At 35.2% G+C, this 18,904-nt stretch overlaps 1 protein-coding gene across 3 annotated transcripts in view; it reads right to left on the bottom strand.

Moving 5' to 3' along the window:
* Positions 1-18,904, bottom strand: part of ITGAV (integrin subunit alpha V) — a 95,551-nt gene that overhangs the window by 14,211 nt on the left and 62,436 nt on the right. For all 3 annotated transcript variants that reach the window (XM_021703295.1, XM_044913688.1, XM_021703296.2), the window contains 6 exons: positions 17,198-17,389; positions 14,970-15,015; positions 13,501-13,608; positions 11,518-11,576; positions 9,815-9,969; positions 1,444-1,581 (listed from right to left, as the gene is read on the bottom strand). In XM_021703295.1, coding sequence (XP_021558970.1) covers positions 1,444-1,581; positions 9,815-9,969; positions 11,518-11,576; positions 13,501-13,608; positions 14,970-15,015; positions 17,198-17,389 — 698 coding nt within the window. The remainder of the gene's footprint in view (positions 1-1,443; positions 1,582-9,814; positions 9,970-11,517; positions 11,577-13,500; positions 13,609-14,969; positions 15,016-17,197; positions 17,390-18,904) is intronic.

Here is an 18,904-nt window from a genome sequence, read left to right as displayed (position 1 = left end):
TTATTTCTTTTAGAGAGAGAGAGGGCATCCACATACACGTGCACGCAAGGGGCAGAGAGAGAGGGAGAGAAAGAATCCTCAAGCAGACTCCCCACTGGGCACAGAGCCCAACACAGGACTCAATCCCAGGACCATGAGATCATAACCTGAGCCGAAATCAAGAGTCAGGTGCTCAAACGACTGAGCCACCCAGGAGCCCCACGGCTGCTTATTTTTAAATAGGTCAGTGTAGTCAGTCAAGAACGAAAAACAAGGAAAACATTCATAGGATATAATACAATTAGTTGGAACCTTTTAGTTCTATCTTAAATTAAGTTGTTATGATTCTGGAATGAAGTGTCATATAGAAGAGAAAGTACAGTCAAGAAATGAAGATTAAAAAAAAGAAGAAAAGAAATGAGGATTCAGCATGAACCTGCTGCTGCTAGCTAAGTTGTGTGATCTTGGGCAAAACAAATTTCCCTTTTAGAATTTTTTTTTGCAGACTATGCCTCTGCCAACATCATGGAAATATGGCCGCAGAGTGTAAAAGAATAAAGAGCTATGGGTACACAGAAGCAGTTCTGACAGGCACACCAAAGGGAACGGAAACTGGACAAAATGAGTCCAGCATATACATGGCCATTTGGAAGGAGAGGAAGGAAAAGGGACTAGAAGCACTGAAGTTAACCAATCCAGGATGGATGAAATAAGCAAAAACCTGAATTTTCTCCCCTTAGATCTGGAGGCTAGAGCAGTATGGAAAATCCAAAAGAGAAAACTAGTGGGAAGTAGAAAAGGAGGTTGGGCAGAATGTGAAAGAAGGAATCTAAAAATTTTTAAAAGAAGAAAGAAGAAAAAGAGGAAGCCATTCTTGGTTTGTCTATTGTTAATATTCAAAAAGCTTCAAGCCCAGGGGCAGACAAAAAGAAGAGAGAAAATTTAAAGGGGGAAAATAATGAAAGACTTCCTCTTCCAAGTCACAAGGGATATGCAGCTACACAGAATAAAATTACACAATACAGATCTTAACTGTCAATTTAACTGGAAAGAAACAACAATATACGTGAATTACTTAAATGACATAGATGTAATAAATAAGCAGTTGCATATGTGTACATATATACTATTTTTTACAATTAAAATGTAAATCAAAGAAAACATAGATCTAAAACTTGTTTAGCAAAATACTAAAATAGTATGAAAATACACTGGCACTTTGTTTTCCTTGAACAATTTTACTGTTTTATGTGTATGAAATATGACCCTGTCTTTCTCTGCATATAACTAAGTTCTGAGTGGCTTCAAATATCTCTGACCTGAAAATTCAGATTCCTTCCTCTACTTCTTTGACTAGAAATGCAACGTTTTAAAAGCAATCCCTTAGGATATTTAAAAAGATGAACTGTAAGACTTTAAAAAATTAATGTATAAAATTAGTGACAAGTGGAGATAGTCCAATACCTGTCGACTAATGTTGGCAGGAGTGAACTGGTTAAGAATGGGTTGCAAGCCTGTTGCATCAGCAGCTGTTCTGTAATCCAACCGATACTCCATAAAAACAGTAATCGGAGTGAGTTTGTCTCTAAATTCGGATTCATCCTAGAAACAGAAAAGCTTCCAATCAATGACAATGTCAATCTATCAAACTATCTAGAGAAATCTGTAAGTGTGCAACACAAAGCCAGCCATATTCAACCCTGATCCAATTCTACCAAAACTCTGAAAAACTACACTTATATAAGAGTATCTAAAAAGATTTGTTATTCAGTGAGAACCCTTAATCAATTTTTGTTTATAACAGAATACTTGATTCATACAAAAATATACGAGGCATGTTAATAAAACAGTCACTCCACACCTAAAATAACTAGAACATTACCAATAATGCTTAAGGTTATGTGTTCCCGTCTGGTTCTTCCCTTGGCCTTCCTTCTCACAGGTAACCACCATCCTAAATTTTAAGTACAATGTTCCCTTGTTTGTTTTCAGTATTTCACTATATTGTATATTTGTCCTTAAACAATACATTTTTCAGTTTGCTTTTCCTTTTTTGTTTACTTCAAAGTGAGGTTATATGTATTCTGGATTTGCTTTCTGTTCAACACTCTTAAGATTCATCCATGGTGTTAGAAAGAGCTGAAGGTAATTTTTACTGTTGAGTAGTATCTCATCATGTATTAAATCCACAATATTATTTATCCATTCTCCTGTCAAAGGTTATTTGGATTGTTTTGGGCTTTTTGTTTCTGCTATTACAAAAAAAAAAAAAAAAAAAACAATTCTACATAGTGGCAAATAGATTTCTGAGCTCTAGAAAATCATACCGCATTATTTTCCTAAGTCTTCACAACTTACACTGCCATCAGCAATGTGTAAGAATTCCATTAATTCACATCTTCACCAATAAATAGGTACTGGCAGACTTTGTTTGAATGTAAGATGGTATTTGTTCATAGTTACATCTTGAAGCTTATTTTTTTTTATTTTATTTATTTTTTGTTTTATATTTTTTAATTTAAATTCAATTAATTAACGTATAGTGTATTATTAGTTTCAGAGGTAAGTTCAGTTATTCATCAGTCTTATATAATACCCAGAGCTAATTACATCACATGCCCTCCCTAATGTCCATCACCCAGGTACCCCATCCCCCCACCCTCTCCCCTCCAGCAACCCTCAGTTTGTTTCTATGATCAATACTCTCTTACGGTTTGTCTCCCTCTCTGAAATTCATCTTCTTTTATTTTTCCCTCCCTTCTCCTATGATTCTGTTTTGTTTCTTAAATTCCACATGAGTGAGATCATATGATAACTGTCTTTCTCTGACTGACTTATTTCACTTAGCATAATACCCTCTAGTTCCATCCACATCATTGCAAATGGCAAGATTTCATCTTTTTTGATGCCTGAGTAGTATTCTGATATATACATATACTTCATCTTCTTTATCTGTTCATCAGTCGACTGGCATCGGGGCTCTTTCTATAGTTTGGCTATCATGGACATTGCTGCTATAAACATTGGGGTGCAGGTGCCCTTCAGATCACTACATTTATATCTTTAGGGTATATACCTAGTAGTGGTATTGCTGGGTCATACGGTAGCTCTATTTTCAACTTTTTGAGGAATCTCCATACTGTTTTCCAGAGTGGCTGCACCAGCTTGCATTCCCACCAACAATGTAGGAGGGTTCCCCTTTCTCCGCATCCTCGCCAAAATCCGTCATTTCCTGAGTGGTTAAATTTAGCCATTCTGACCAGCGTGAGATGGTATCTCATTGTAGTTTTGATTTGTATTTCCCTGATGCCGAGTGATATTGAGCTTTTTTTTAATGTGTCTATTGGCCATTTGTATGTCTTCTTTGCAGAAATTCATGATCCAATTCATGATCATGGAACGTTTTTCCATTTCTTTGTGTCTTTTTCAATTTCTTTCATGAGTGTTCTATAGTTTACTGAATGAATACAGATACTTTGCCTCTTTGGGTAGGCTTATTCTTAGATATATTATGGTTTTGGGTGCAATTGTAAATGTGATCAACTTAAATTCTCTTTCTTCTGCTCATTGTTAGTGTATAGAAATGCAACTGATTTCTGTGCATTGACTTTATATCCTGTCACTTTGCTGAATTCCTGTATGAGTTCTAGCAATTTTGGGGTGGAGTCTTTTGGGTTTTCCACATAGAGTATCATGTCATCTGCAAAGAGGGAGAGTTTGACTTCTTCTTTGCCAATTCGGATGCCTTTTATTTCTTTTTGTTGAGGCTAGGACTTCTAGTACTATGTTGAACAGCAGTGGTGATAGTGGACATCCCTGTCATGTTCCTGACCTTGGGGGGAAAGCTATCAGTTTTTCCCCATTGGAAATGATATTCACTGTAGGCTTTTTGTATATGGCTTTTATGATATTGAGGTATCTTCCCTCTATCCCTACACTGTGAAGAGAGTTAATCAGGAAAAGGATGTTGTACTTTGTCAAATGCTTTTTCTGCATCTATTGAGATCATATGATTCTTGTCCTTTCTTTTATTTATGTAGTGAATTTATTTACTTATTTATTTATTTACATTGATTGGTTTGTGGATGCTGAACCACCCTTGTAGCCCAGGAATAAATCCCACTTGGTTGTGATGAATAATCCTTTTAATGTACTGTTGGATCCTATTGGCTAATATCTTGGTGACAATCTTTGCATCCGTGTTCATCAGGGATATTGGTCTGTAATTCTCCTTTTTGGTGGGGTCTTGGTCTTGTTTGGGGATCAAGGTAATGCTGGCCTCATGGAACAAGTTTGGAAGTTTTCCTTCCATTTCTATTTTTTGAAACAGCTTCAGAAGAATATGTATTAATTCTTCTTTAAATATTTGGTAGAATTCTCCTGGGAAGCCATCTGGTCCTGGACTCTTGCTTGTTGGGAGATTTTTGATCACTGCTTCAATTTCCTTGCAGGTATGGGCCTGTTCAGGTTTTCTATTTCTTTCTGTTTCAGTTTTGATAGTTAATACATCTCTAGGAATGCATTCTTTTTTTCCAGATTGCTTAATTTGTTGGCATATAGTTGTTCATAATATGTTCTTAAAATTGTATTTCTTCAGTGTTGGTTGTGATCTCTCCTCCTTCATTCATGATTATATTTGGGTCTTTTTTCATTTTGATAAGTCTGGCTAGGGATTTATCGATCTTATTAATTCTTTTTTTTGTTTGTTTGTTTTTTGTTTTTTTTTAAGTTTTTTTTTTTTTAAGATTTTATTTATTTATTTGACAGAGAGACACAGCGAGAGAGGGAACACAAGCAGGGGGAGTGGGAGAGGGAGAAGCAGGCTCCCCACAGAGCAGGGAGCCCGACGTGGGGCTCGATCCCAGGACCCTGGGATCATGACCTGAGCCGAAGGCAGATGCTTAATGACTGAGCCACCCAGGCGCCCCTCTTATTAATTCTTTCAAAGAATCAACCCCTAGTTTTCACTGATCTGTTCTACTGTTCTTTTGGTTTCTATTTCATTAATTTCTGCTCTAATACTTATTAATTCTCTTCTGCTGGGTTTAGGCTTTATTTGCTGTATTTTCTCCAGCTCCTTTAGGTGTAAGGTTAGGTTGTATATTTGAGACATTTGTTGTTTCTTGAGAAAGGCTTGTATTGCTATATACTTGCCTCTTAGGACAGCCTTTACTGCATCCCAAGAATTTTAAACAGTTATGTTTTCATTTTCATTTGTTTCCATATTTCTTTTAATTCTTCTTTAATTTCCGGGTTGACCCATTCATTCTTTGGTAGGATGCTCCTCACCCTCCATTTATTTCAGTTCTCTCCAAATTTTCTCTTGTGATTGAGTTCAAGTTTCTGTTCCTTTCTGGTCTGTTACTTTTGGGCTCTCTCTTCGCTTAAAGGATCCCCTTTAAGATTTCTTGCAGAGCTGGTTTGGTGATCACAAATTCTTTTAGTGTCTGTTTGTCCTGGAAGGTTTTTATCTCTCATTCTATTTGGAATGACAGCCTTGCCGGATAAAGTGTTGTTGGCTGCATGCTTTTCTCATTTAGCACCCTGAATATATCATGCCAGTCCTTTCTGGCCTGCCAGGTCTCTGTGGATAAGTCTGCTGCCAGTCTAATGTTTCTACCCTTGTAGGTTAAGGTTAAGGTTGTCTTTGCTCTTTGTCTCTGAGATTTGCAAGCTTCACTATTATATGTCAAGGTGTTGACCTACTTGTATTGTTTTTGAGGTAGGTTCTCTGTGCTTCCTGGACTTGAATGCCTGCTTCCTTCCCCAGATTAGGCAAGTTCTCAGCTAGAATTTGCTCCAAAATACCTTCCGCCCCTCTTTCTTTCCTCTTCTTCTGGGATCCCAATTATTCTAATATTGTCTCACTTTATGGTATCACTTATCTCTCGAATTCTTCCCTTGTTATCCAGTAGTTGTTTATCTCTCTTTTTCTCAGCTTCTTTATTCTCCATCATTTTGTCATCTCTATCACTAATTCTCGCTTCTGCCTCATTTATCCTAGTAGTTAAGCCTCCATTTTTGATTGCATCTCAATAGCCTTTTTTATTTTGACTTGATTAGGTTTTAGTTAATTTCTCCAGAAAGGGATTCTCTAGTGTCTTCTATGCTTTTTTCAAGCCTAGCTAGTATCTTTATAATCGTTATTCTGAACTCTAGGTCAGACATCTTACTTATTGTAAGATGATACTTATTAGGTCCCTGACTGATTAGGTCCCTGACAGTTAGTATTGCCTCTTGTTCTCTTTTTTGAGTTGAGTTTTTCCTTCTTGTCATCTTGTCCAGAGAAGAATAGATGAATGAAAGAACAAAATACTAAAATGGCAATAATGACCCCAGAGAAATATACACTAAACAAATCAGAGACCTGAAATTGAAAAAAAAAATAAAATAAAAAAATAGAGAGAGGAAATATAAACAGACAGGTGAAGAGAACAGAGCAATACACTGGATCCTGTATGTATTTTGGTCTGTTTGCTAGAGAACTAGGTCCCAAAATTGTGAAGAAAGAAAAACTTATATGTGTACAAAAATAAAAGTAAATACATTGAAAGGATAGAATGTAACTGTAAAAATGAAAATTAAAAGACAAAATAAAAGGAAAGAAAACAAGAAAGAATATAAACAGGTGAACAGAACAGAGCAATACACTATATCCTGGGTGTATTTTGGTCTGTTAGAAGAAAGTACATCTGAAAACTGTAAAGAAAGAAAATTAAATACAAAAATAAAATTAAATACAATAAAAGTTTACAATGGAACTGTAAAGATGAAAATTAGAAAGACTTTAACAAAAAAAAAAGGAAGAAAAAAGGGAAGAGAGAACATGATCAGTCAGGTGAAGAGAACAGAGCAATACACTAAATTCTGGGTGTATTTTGGTCTGTTTGTAAGAAGAAACAGCATCCCAATATTGTAAAGAAGGAAAAACTTATATATATACAAAAGCAAAATTAAATACAATGAAAAGATAGAATGTAACTGTAAAAATGAAAATAAAAAAAGACTTAACAAAAGAGTTGATAAAATAAGAAATTGGTTGCAAAGAAAAAGAAAATAATTGAAATTGAAAGATTACAGAATCATGAGAAAAAAAAACATGAATTCTATATACTCTTTTCCCCTAGCGCTAGAGTTTTGCAGTTTGTGTGATCTGCGTAAACTTGGTCTTAGCTCAATGTTCTTGCAGATCTTCTGGGGGGAGGGACCTGTTGCGCTGATTTTCAGGTGTCTTTCCCCGGGGCAGAATTACACCACCCTTGCCAGGGGGCCAGGCTGAGTAAGTGGCTCCCGACTGCTCTATGTGGCTTTTGTTCCCTAAAGGCTTTTTGCGCTGCTTTAGAGGATGAGAATGAAAATGCTGCCTCCCAATCTCCGGCCCCTGAGCCAAAAGCTCGCACCCCCAACTCCTCAGTGCACCCTCAGGGAAAAACAGACAATCACTCTTGTCTTCCTGGTCTCTGTCCACCCTCTGTGCTCACCCAGCCTGTGATTGAGCATTTCTATCTCAGGCACATGACCCTGTTTGGAGTCTCCAAACCCTGCAGACTCCAGCAGCATGCACCTGCACCACTCCTCCCCGCTCCTCCCGGGAAGGGAGGGGGCTTTTGCTGGGGTTCTTCTGCTTGCTGGGCCCCTGCTTAGAGAGTGGTCACCAGACCCGTGCTGTGGTTGGTGGTTTATGGCAACCCCGAGCTTGGTGGTTTATGGCAACCCCGAGCTGAGAGCCCACTCCTGGACTCACTGGTTGCAGCTGCTTCCCCACTCTGATGCCTGGGAGCTCTGCCACACTCAGGCACCCCTGGTCATCCTGTGACTCCGAGGATCCTGAGACCACACTGCCCCGCCTAGGGTTGTACCCTGCTTTGCTACCTGAACACCTTTCAGGCAGGGACATCCCTCACTGGAGATTTTTAAAAGTTCTGATTTTGCACTTCGCTCCTATATCACTTTCCTGTGCTGGCTTACGGAGGCCCCTTCCCACCCCCACCCCATTTATCTTCCCATATATCACCTTGGATTCACTTCTCTGCACCTCCTACCTTGCAGAAAGTGGTTGCTTTTCTATTTGTAGAGTTGCAGCTATTATTTTCTTAGATCTCCAGTTGAGTTCACAGCTGTTCAGAATGATTTGATAGCTATCTAGCTGAATTCCTGGGACCAGACAAAACTCAGGTCTCCTACTCCTCCACCATCTTGGAAAACCTCCAACTTGAAGCTTGTTTAAATCATGAAGAGTTATTTAATTTAATCAAAAGCTTTTCCTATATTTAAGATGTTCGTGTTTTTTCTTCAGTCTTATTCATATGTTAAGCTATACTTCTATATTTTTAAGTTAACCCACCCTAGAATAAATCAAAATTGGTCTACTTATTTTATCTTTTCTAATAAACTGCTAGGATTTAGTTTGCTTATATTTGATTTAGTAATTTTACATCTATGTCTTTCTGAAAGACTGGCATGAAATTCTTGCTTGGACTATCCTCCACCTTTCTGGGCATCAATTACACTGGCTTCATAGAATTAAGTTGGACATATTTTCTATTCTTCTATCCCTTCAAAGAGCTTAATATTGGAATGTCTCGTTCTTCATGGTTTGGTGGATATCACCTATAAAACCATCTGTGTTTCCTTTGGTGTAAAGATTTTTAACTGGCAACTCAATTTTTAGAATGGTTTATATGGTTACATGGCTTTTTCAGGTTTTCTATTTCTTCTTATGGTAGTTGTGTTATAATTTTCTAAGAATATCCTTGTTTTGTCTAAGTTTTTCTATGTCTTAGCACAAGGTTATTACAATATTCTATTACTGTAATCCCTTCTTCACCTGTAGCTATGTCCCTTTTTAATTCCTTATTGTGTGGAATTAAATTTGTTTTGTTTTGTTTTCCCTCAATTTTTTCTTGATCAATCTTTCATTTAAATTAAATAGCATTTAAGGCTACACATTTACTTTATTTTCTGCTTCTGTGACATCCCACACATTTTGATAAGCAGAATTTTCATTATGATTCATTTTTAAGTAAATTTCCATTATGATCTTTTTTATCCGTAAGTTATTTAAAATCACAATTCCTAATTCCCAATTTATCTTTATTGTTATTGCTTTCTAAAAATTGCACCATGATCAAACAGTGTATTTTCTATGATTTCAACTTTTTGAAATTTATTTAAACTTCCTTTGTGACCCATATATGGTCAAATTTTGTATTCTATATAAGTCTGTTAAATTGAGGTGGTTAATTATGTTGTCTTCCAAATCTTCACTGACGTTTTCATATTTTTTTTATTATTATGTTATGTTAATCACCCTACATTACACCATTAATTTTTGTATTCTTTTTAAAAAGTTTTATTTTTTCTTTAAACATTTTATAAAAATTCGTATTTTGTAACTGATAATTCCAACACCTCAAGCCTTTGCAGGTTTAAAACTGTTTCTTCTGGGGCAATTACTGCTCATCCTTTCCCCAGCCACTCTGGATCACATATTCGCATACAACTCACAAGTCAAATTTTGCCAATGTAGTTTTTTTAACTGACTGCTTCTTTTTTTGGACCCTGGAGATTTTTTTTATGCTTTGAGAATCTAGTGATATTTAAGAAATACGTTTGTTATAATTTATTCAGTAGCCTTGTTGTAGAATAGCCATTTGGAACATCCAGTTTGCCACGAGCAAAAATCCATTACTCAGGTTTGATACTTTAAAAAGTCAAATTTTCTCAAGTGTTTTCTTTTTGATTTAATACCAAAAACTTTATACACAGTGAAACTCATTTAGGTTAAAAAAATAGTAAAAAGTAAAAGATAATGAAGCAGAAAAGCATCTCTTACCCGCAGATACGCTATTAGTTCCTCACACTGCATTTGTCCCCCTCTTGAAATGGTCATGTTCTTAGAGTGACCTGGTGACCGGTTATGGAGAAATAGTGCTCGTCGAATTGCTCCTTTTTGCTTGAGCTTATCCAAAAGAAGCTCCACCTGGAAGTCTATACAAACCAAAGGATTTATAACTAACATAATCTTTATGGACACATATCTCTCCTAGATACCTAGAATTTTCATGTAAACAGAGATATTTATTACTTAAGAAGTAATTTCCTTGTAATTCACTAAAAATGTCTATACAATGTAGTGAGACTATAACATTAATTCTGAATAAATATTTAAGAGTAAATAATCAATCCAATAATCCCCAAAGTAATGTCATATATTAATCCAGACAATAGATAATGATAGTAGTAAAATAACCATCAGATGAAAAGGAAATTTTTTCTTTTACTTTAAGCTGAGAGGAAGAAGTTCAGAGCATGAAATGTATGTGAACTAAGACTTCCACCATTAATGCGAGTAGCAGCAATTTCTCGCTGATTGAAATTAAGAAATATTTACTAATATGTACCCATACCATTTTATTAGACACTATGATGAATAAACAGTTTGCATCACCTGCAACTACTACTTCTATTGAAGCTGCCATATCAGATTGTCAAATATGTCCCTCATGAAGCAGGTGACCAAAGTTGACTGGATCAAGAATTATCTTAAAACAAATGTGCAACCAATAGTCTGAAGCACAGCTGTTAGGCGGACTTCCTTCTAAGATTCAGTACTTCTTTAAATAGTTTCTTCAAAGTGGATAAGAGTGCAGACCAAGTTTCTAAATTTCTCTAAATGTTGAACTTCATGTCAAATTGGGTGAGAACGCAGGGTTATTTTGCTTCCAGTTCTGTTCCACCCACCCACACTGCCCTCCTTGTGTTTCTCAAACACACTAAGCAGACTTCTGTCTCAGGCCTCTTGAAATTGCCATTTCCTCTGTGCAAAATACTCCTCCGGACATCCCCTAGGTCCTTCACTTCCTTCGGGTCTTTACTACTGAAAAGTCATCTTCCAGTGACGCCTTGCCTTGCTCCTCTATGTGAATTTTCATGCACAGACACATACCCAAAAGATTCAGTCTTCTTCCCCTGCTTTATCATTACTTCTCAGCACTTGTCACTAACATAATCACAAATCTTGGCAATAATCACTTAGCTCTCCTACCTTGCTCTCCGGACCACATAAACCATTTTCTGGAAAGCAAGAGTCAGGTTAGGAGTTTGCCATGTGGGTTAAATTTAGTGGCCCAGACTACTTCTTCCATCATTTCTAAAGCACCTCTACTCCTGAGATTGCTGGGGGCTTCTCTAAGACATAAAATACCAACTCTTCCATAGATCATCTATTTATAAACAGTGATACCCATTTCCCCTAGAGTTCATTTATCTCTCACTGGTAATTGTTGAACTTTCTGAAGGCCATATTTACCATTCAGTGGGCTACTTTGTTCACAATGTCAATAAATAAATATATATTCTATCTGAATTAACTTAAAAGTCAACAAGGTAATTATGTGGCAATGTTAAGTGTCTTTAAGCATAATAGTAAAATGAAGAACGTTAAATAACAACTATTTGTGTTAACTATTCAAATATCTTAAAATACTTTGAGTGCTACAGATACAGAATTATATAATTTTTCCATAGAACACTTACTAAGTTTCGTGGGAAGTGCTCCTTTGCCATCTGCCTTTAAGCAGAACTTGACATTAAAACTGCAGAAAAATAAAAATATATACAAATCCTATAATCCAGTTTAGACATATTTTTGAATAAATCACCCCCAAATCTCACATTTCTAATACACAGTTTATATAGTGAAGCCTTTTATATCTTTTCTCATGTCTTCATATTATTCTTGAAACATGAAACTACATAGAATAATTTAGCTCATGCTTCGGTATTTTAAGCACATTTACTTTCATGGTACCTTGATGAAAAAAAAAAAAAAAGGAAGAAAAAGAAAAGAATCTCCTAACTTCCTCTCACATTTAGAGAACCTATTGATAAATCTCAATGAGGGAAATGACCAACCAGATTTAAAATAACATCTCACTTACTAAAAATCTCCACCAAAGCTTCCTTTAATTAGAAAGCTCCTCTAGAACAGTGTCTGTCACGATTTATTAATGGGTTGTGAGTGGGTTTATTAATGGGCCATGAAATTAGTTTAATGGGTTGGGTTAGCCACTGTCTTAAAAAAATAAATCAAATAAATAAAATTGAAAGATAAGATTTCACGGAACTTTTGTTTTAATTACATACATGTCTTTAGTGGATTATGATGCAAAATGTATTTCATACTATGTGCCATAATCGAAAACATACGAAAGCTACTGCTTAGTGTATTCGAGGCCTTTGAATTATTTGCATAATTTAAAATATATTATTAGCAACTTCACAGGGGCATGCAGAGTAAGTGAGGGGAAGAAAGACAGTAAAACTTAAAGCCAAAATCTGAAAACAACTTTACTGCCAATCAATATAAATTAAGAAAAATATTACTAAATTTTTAATGCAATCCAATGAAAGAAATAAAATTTTGAAAAATGTTTTAATAACTATAATAATTAAAAAACAGAATCAGGAAAAATATTTTTTCATTAGCTCTTCTGAAGTAAAATTTTCCCAGCTTCCAATCATTCCACCCTGCATTTGTCAGAAGTTCTCTGATTTTTCTGTGTAACCAAGGAACATAAAGAACAGTGTTCTCCAAAGTAGAGTACTCATGGTAATTTTAGTAGTAAATGGGTCAAGATTTTTCTTAATTTAATACTTATTTTGATATGTATGAGAAAGGTACTGGGTTTCTTTATCTTATTTTAAAATGTTTTTAAGTAAAACATGAATCAATTTAGAGAAAAAAAAAACTTTAGGGACGCCTGGGTGGCTTAGTCAGTTAAGAGTCCAACTCTTGATCTCAGCTCAGTTCTTGATCTTAGGGTCATGAGTTCAAGCCCCATGTTGTGCTCCATGCTGGGGGTGGAGGCTACTTAAAAAAAAAAAAAAGAAAGAAAGAAAAGAAAAAAAACTTAAAAAATTATAAATACAGGTAGAATGAAAATACAGCAAAAATCATATAATGTAGCAAAAAATAGTATACAAATAATGAAGACTTGCAAAACACTGGACTAGAAAAGAATTCAGACATTAAACTTACAAAAAAAATTATAGTTTTCTTTAGAAACTGGTAAGGGAACAAGTAGAAGAACAAGCATATTATACTGATGAGATATTACTTATACAATAGATTTAATTATATAATACTTTTCATGCAGCTATTCAGATATTAAATCTGGAAAAGATATCTTTTAAAAATTAAAATGTTCATGGATCTGTTTAGAATTAAATATAAATGAGTTCGGAGATCTTATTAGCTTTTCCTCCTTTTTGAATATATTCATTGAGCATGCATCATTTTTTTAAAATGAAGTTCATACTAGTTTGTAGCATATTTCTAGAGCCTTCTACATATGTACTTTGGAATAATATTTCCATAATCCAATCTATGAAAAGAGAGTATACTCAGAGAAACTGTTGTACCAATATTTCAGCTCCCCACCTCATTTTCAATTGTTTTCATAATGACTACACCAATAATCACAATAATAATGATTATTATTAAACTAATGCCCTTACCAGGAAACTTTGAGATCTGTCCCAGGCAGTGGGCAGGTTTTATTGTCTTGATTTAGAATGCTAGGGTATACTTCAAGGCCAGCATTTACAGTTATAACTGGTCTGGCCCTGGTTAAAAAAAAGAAAAAAAAGTTATTTGAAATGTTAGATTGACCTAAGCATTTTATTAGATTTACATTCACTGCATATATAAGTGCAATGTTTACTAAAGCATAGTAAAAAGAATAAAAACAACCTAAACACAGAATGACAAACTATTCCTGTTTGCCAGGGACTGTGCTGATTTTAGCACTGAAAGTCCCATGACCTGGTAAATCCCTCAGTTCCAGGCAAAGCGGGACAACTGGCCAACCTATCTGAACTCAGTCCACCACAGCAGAATGGTTAAACACGTCGTGGGCATCTACCTAATGCAATGCAATACAGGAGAGGACATGAGTAACATAAATCCATCTGTGTGGATGGATATGAGATAATCTTTAAGATATATGCAAGATATCATTTTTATATGAGAGAGAAAAAAACCCCATCATGTACAAAGGATGCATACACACACACACACACACACAATTTTTTAATGCACAGAATATTTCTGGTAGGGTATACGCATAAACTAGTAACTGACATGAGATAAAGTATGTTTTTTTTGTTTATGCCCTTTCTGTACTACTTGAGCTTTTACTACATGCATTATTAATTCTTTGATAACAATTTAAAAAACTGAAATGATAAAATAAATAGTTCTCCAAAGTTCAGATGCACAGATTTAAACACTGTATAAAAATCTAGTAGGCTCAGGTCAGTGTGCCTATCTCAATCATGATAAATCCTGGAATCGATATGAACGCACAGGTGGCGCCAAGTTGGCCAACATAAATTCCATTACCCAGAACTAATGTTAGTTATCCTGGCATGTATAAACACATCCCATGGAAGTGTAAACACCTTAATCTACTTGCGATGCCAGATGGTAGCCTAAAGCATAGGGAATTGATTAAATATAGAGAATAACTGGGAACATAGATGAAGCTGAGAAATAGAGGTATGTGGATTTATACATATTGCTCTAATAATAAAAATACTGATTTGGGGAGTTATTACATACTGCCCTTGTGGTCACAGAATGCTGTGGCATAAACATCAAGTTAATTTCTTGCCTCTTTAGAAGAAAATGTAAACTCATATAAATGTTAAAGAGATTCAAAAAGCAGAAGAATATTTTTTAACACAATTTAAAGAACAAAGTGGGAAAAATCTGAATGCTTTTTTAAATTAAAAAATCTACAGCTTTCTCTATTTTGGGATTTCCTTGTATAAATGCTACTTGCCTGCAGCAAGACTTGAAAGAACAAACAAATTTTATCATTTCTTCAAGAAAATTAAACTGAAATTCAAGCACTGGGCTTAACTATAAAACTGCCAAATAATTCAGAATATTCCTATATTACAGGAGATGGAAACATGCTCACCTGTATAATACAGCTCTATCTACACCAAAAGCTCCTACAATTAAGTCTTAAAAGAGAGTAGAAAAACATGTAAATAATAATAATAATAATGTTTTTTAATTCATATACCATTCTATAAAACTTTCAGTGCATATAATAAAGATTTAGATATAGTTTCAAAACTATTCTTCATTAAGTGGTTGTAAGATAATATCTAAAAGGTGAAAACATATGAAAACTCTAAATAAGCTATCACTGAATGGCAAACACTCATCATAAAACTAATCTTTCATCTGGGTAGATGATTATCTTTTTAATGGATACTTTGTAAACACTAGCAACAATAAGGAAGTGCATGTCAACCAAATACATATACCCCTCAGAGGAAAAAGTTTTATAGGTGCCTGTGGATTTTACAATTTCATTATAAAATTCATTATAAATTTAAATTTCATTATAAATTTTTTCACTGTTCCAAAAAAAACCAAAAAAGCACATTATATATATGTAGAATACTTAGAATAATAGCAGGTAGCATTCAAATTAACAAGAACAGAATGCATTAATTTTTATATGCAAGCTGGTAACAACAGGTTCACGATTACCAAAAAATGAAATAAGAGCTCCCCAAGGTAAGTCTGAGGAAACTCTTTCGAAGCAAAAAATACATGAGAAACCATAAAGATCAGTAGACTGGATTACATAAAAATTAAGAACTTTTTTATGCGCAAAAACCAAATGTGACAAATGAAAAATTTATACATGTTAAGGAGTCAGAATCTTCAATTAAATATTTAAGGCACTGCCACAAGTTAAAAAAAAAGGAAAGAAAAAAACATCCCAACAGAAACAAAGCAAAAAAAAGAAAAAAAGGGAAAAAAAGAAATTCACGAAAGTAAATATATATACAAATAAATAAAAATGCTTACCCTCCCTAATAATTAAAAATTATAAAGTAGAACAAAGTAACATTTTCCACCCATCATATAGTTTAAAGTTATTTTAAAAGAAACAACAGATGACCCTCAGTGTAGGCATAAATATGGGGAAATGATCACTCTGGTGAGTGCTTAAAAAAGTTGTGAAACCTTCTTTTGGAGGGAGTGGGATTGTAATTTGACAGTATGTTTCAACAGACTTTTTTAAAAAGTGCATATCTTTGACAGCAATTCTAGAATTTTGTCCTAAGGAAATAATCAGAGATATGCCCTGGAATTGCATGCAAGGATATAAATGCCCAAACATAAAGTTAAATAAGATATGATACAGACATTTCATAGAATGGGAAACATAAAATTCATCTTCAGAAGAATAATTAATAATATGGGGAAATATTCCTGATTTTAAGTAAATAAAATATGCTATTAACAGTGCCTAAGGCATACTTTTATCTTCTAAAAAACTGTATGAATGCATTGGAAAAAATTATTGAAAGATATGCTTTGCTGTATTTTCTAAACGTTCCATAACAAATTTATTACATAAATAACCAAAAAAATCTCTTGAAATAACACTAACAGGTAAAAATGAACTTCCTGTCCTATTTCTAAAAGTACTTCAACATACTTGTATATTGGGCTCATATGAACTGTTTCAACAATAAAGGTAACCAATTCTTCTGCATTATATTTCATTTAAAGAATGGACCCCAAATGATCCAGATCCATTATAATACTCCAAAGTATGTAAGAGCTAGAAAAAGGCCTCCCTTCCTGTCCTGGTTCAAACCCACAGGCAAACCTCAGGCAAATCACTTTTTTCAGTTTCTTTTCTCATCCATAAAATGGTGTAATAAAGAGATGAGCTGGCTTATATTCCTCACCAGCCTTACTGGGAGAATTAAATGAGATAATGTATTTTTTTTTAAATGACAATGATTAGTCAAGTCCATAAAAATGCTAGACCATTAAAAACAAACAAAAAAAGACATTTAAAAAGTTAGAATGAACATTCAGCTTTTGTTTCTAGCTTCTACAACATTTTTCTCTGACAGTTCATTACAGGCTTTAGGAACAACAAAAGACGAAACAGAGTATGTGTTTTATATTGGACGCTTCCAGGAAATAGAGCTGTCTTTGCTTCAAACCCCCTTCGGTGATGAGAACAGTGCCTTCAGTATAGCAGGGGTATGAACAATACTTGAAGTATTTAATTGAAATGACTCATAACATAAATCAAGAGAGCAGTAACTAAAACTATTTCTATTAGGACTGAAAAACCTAAGAAACTGTGTATTTCTAGGAAAGCACCTGGATATCCATTTCTGTCTATATCCGTGGCTCCTTTCATTGAATAGCCAAAGCTTGGTGGCATGCTCCGAGCAGCCCACTTCCCTTCAAGGATTTGAGATGGTACTGCATTCAACCCTGTTAATCTTCCATTGAAAATATAAACAATTCCTTTTTTATCTTCACCCCCATATGGTGCAGCAATTGCAATATCTGTAGGGGAAAAAAAGAGGGGAGAGGGGATTTGGAGACAAGTAAAACGGAGAAGGGGAAGGAGAAGGAAAGAAGACGGAAAGTGGGAGGGCAAGGATGGAGGGAAGGAAGTCTTAGTACTTATTATTTACAAGGTGAAGATCTTAATACAGATATATTCTGCTTTCCAAACATTCCCCTAACACCACTTTGCTTTTAGGTAAGACCTACGTTAGTACCTGTTTTGCTAATTGAAAGAAATCCGAAGAGGATTCGCTTTTACAAAGAAAAGCCAAAATAGCATTCAGCGTTTGTTTTGCAATGAACCCGTCAAGAGGCTGCGTGCACCCTGAGCAGCAAGAGTGGCACCCCTAAGCTCTTTCCCAGGGAATTACATCCAGCATCTCAGCATCAAACCACCATAGCACTGAACTGTGTGAGCATCTGTACTTTATCTCAACTTTTTTTTGCATCCATTAGCAAGATGTGTCCTAAGGTATCACAAAAGCCTGAGAGAGGTTACTTTTTGGGTCTGGGAAATTTTTTGAGTCTGGAAAAATTTTCCATATAAATTAATGATAGTTGCTTCTTCACTTTACACCATTTCTGTTTATGAAAGTTTTTTTTTTTAAAGATTTTATTTATTTATTTGAGAGAGAGAGAGCACACATGGGCAAGGCAGAGGGAGGGAGGGAGGGACAGAGGGAAAGGGAGAAGCAGACTCCCCGCTGAACAGGGAGCCCAATGCAGGGCTCGATCCCAGGACCCTGGGATCATAACCTGAGCCGAAGGCAGACGCCTAACCAAATGAGCCACCCAGGTGCCCCTCTGCTTATAAAAGTTTTCATAGGAAGGCTCTACACTTCAGGATAGTGGCGGCGGGGGTGGGGGTGGGGGGCACGGACCTGTATTCATACAACCCATTTATCACAATAAATACTGATTCAAAATTTAGTAGCATATTCTTTATTCAAAAGCAACAACCTAATTTAAGGAGATTCAAGCAAAGCTGTGTGGAAATGACATTAACTTGGAGTCAGATATTCTGGGTCTTACCTTGGATAAATCACTTAACCTTTCTGGACCTCAAAATACCTCATTCTTAAAATGGAAAGAAGGGGACATGTCAAAAGGTTCATCTAAGGTTCATTCCAGCTCTCAAAATTCTAGTTATGTACATGGTTTTGTTTTTTGAAGTAGAAGTCAGTCTGCCTTGGAAATTTGAAAGTTATGACTTCATTTCAATCTTGCTCAACTTGTATTAAGATAACACAAATAAATAAGAAGTTTGAAATTCTTATTTAAAAAAAACGGTCACTACGACCTTTTCTAACTCTGAAATATATTATAAATATGTCCACTTCCCTGTGTCTGCTGGTACCATCCTAGACAAGCCATTCTCATCCTTTCCTTGGATCCCTAAAGCAACCTACGCGGCTCCCACTTCTGTTCTTGCCCCTAAAACCCACTCTCCTCAAAGCTGCCAAATGTTAATATCACGTCACCTTCCTTCTGAAAATCCTTCAATTATTTCCC

Source organism: Neomonachus schauinslandi, chromosome 3 (assembly GCF_002201575.2).
Source record: "Neomonachus schauinslandi chromosome 3, ASM220157v2, whole genome shotgun sequence".
In the NCBI taxonomy this organism is placed as follows: domain Eukaryota; kingdom Metazoa; phylum Chordata; class Mammalia; order Carnivora; family Phocidae; genus Neomonachus; species Neomonachus schauinslandi.
The sequence above is the reverse complement of the archived record's forward strand: the minus strand, read 5'-3'. Positions and strand labels throughout refer to the sequence as shown.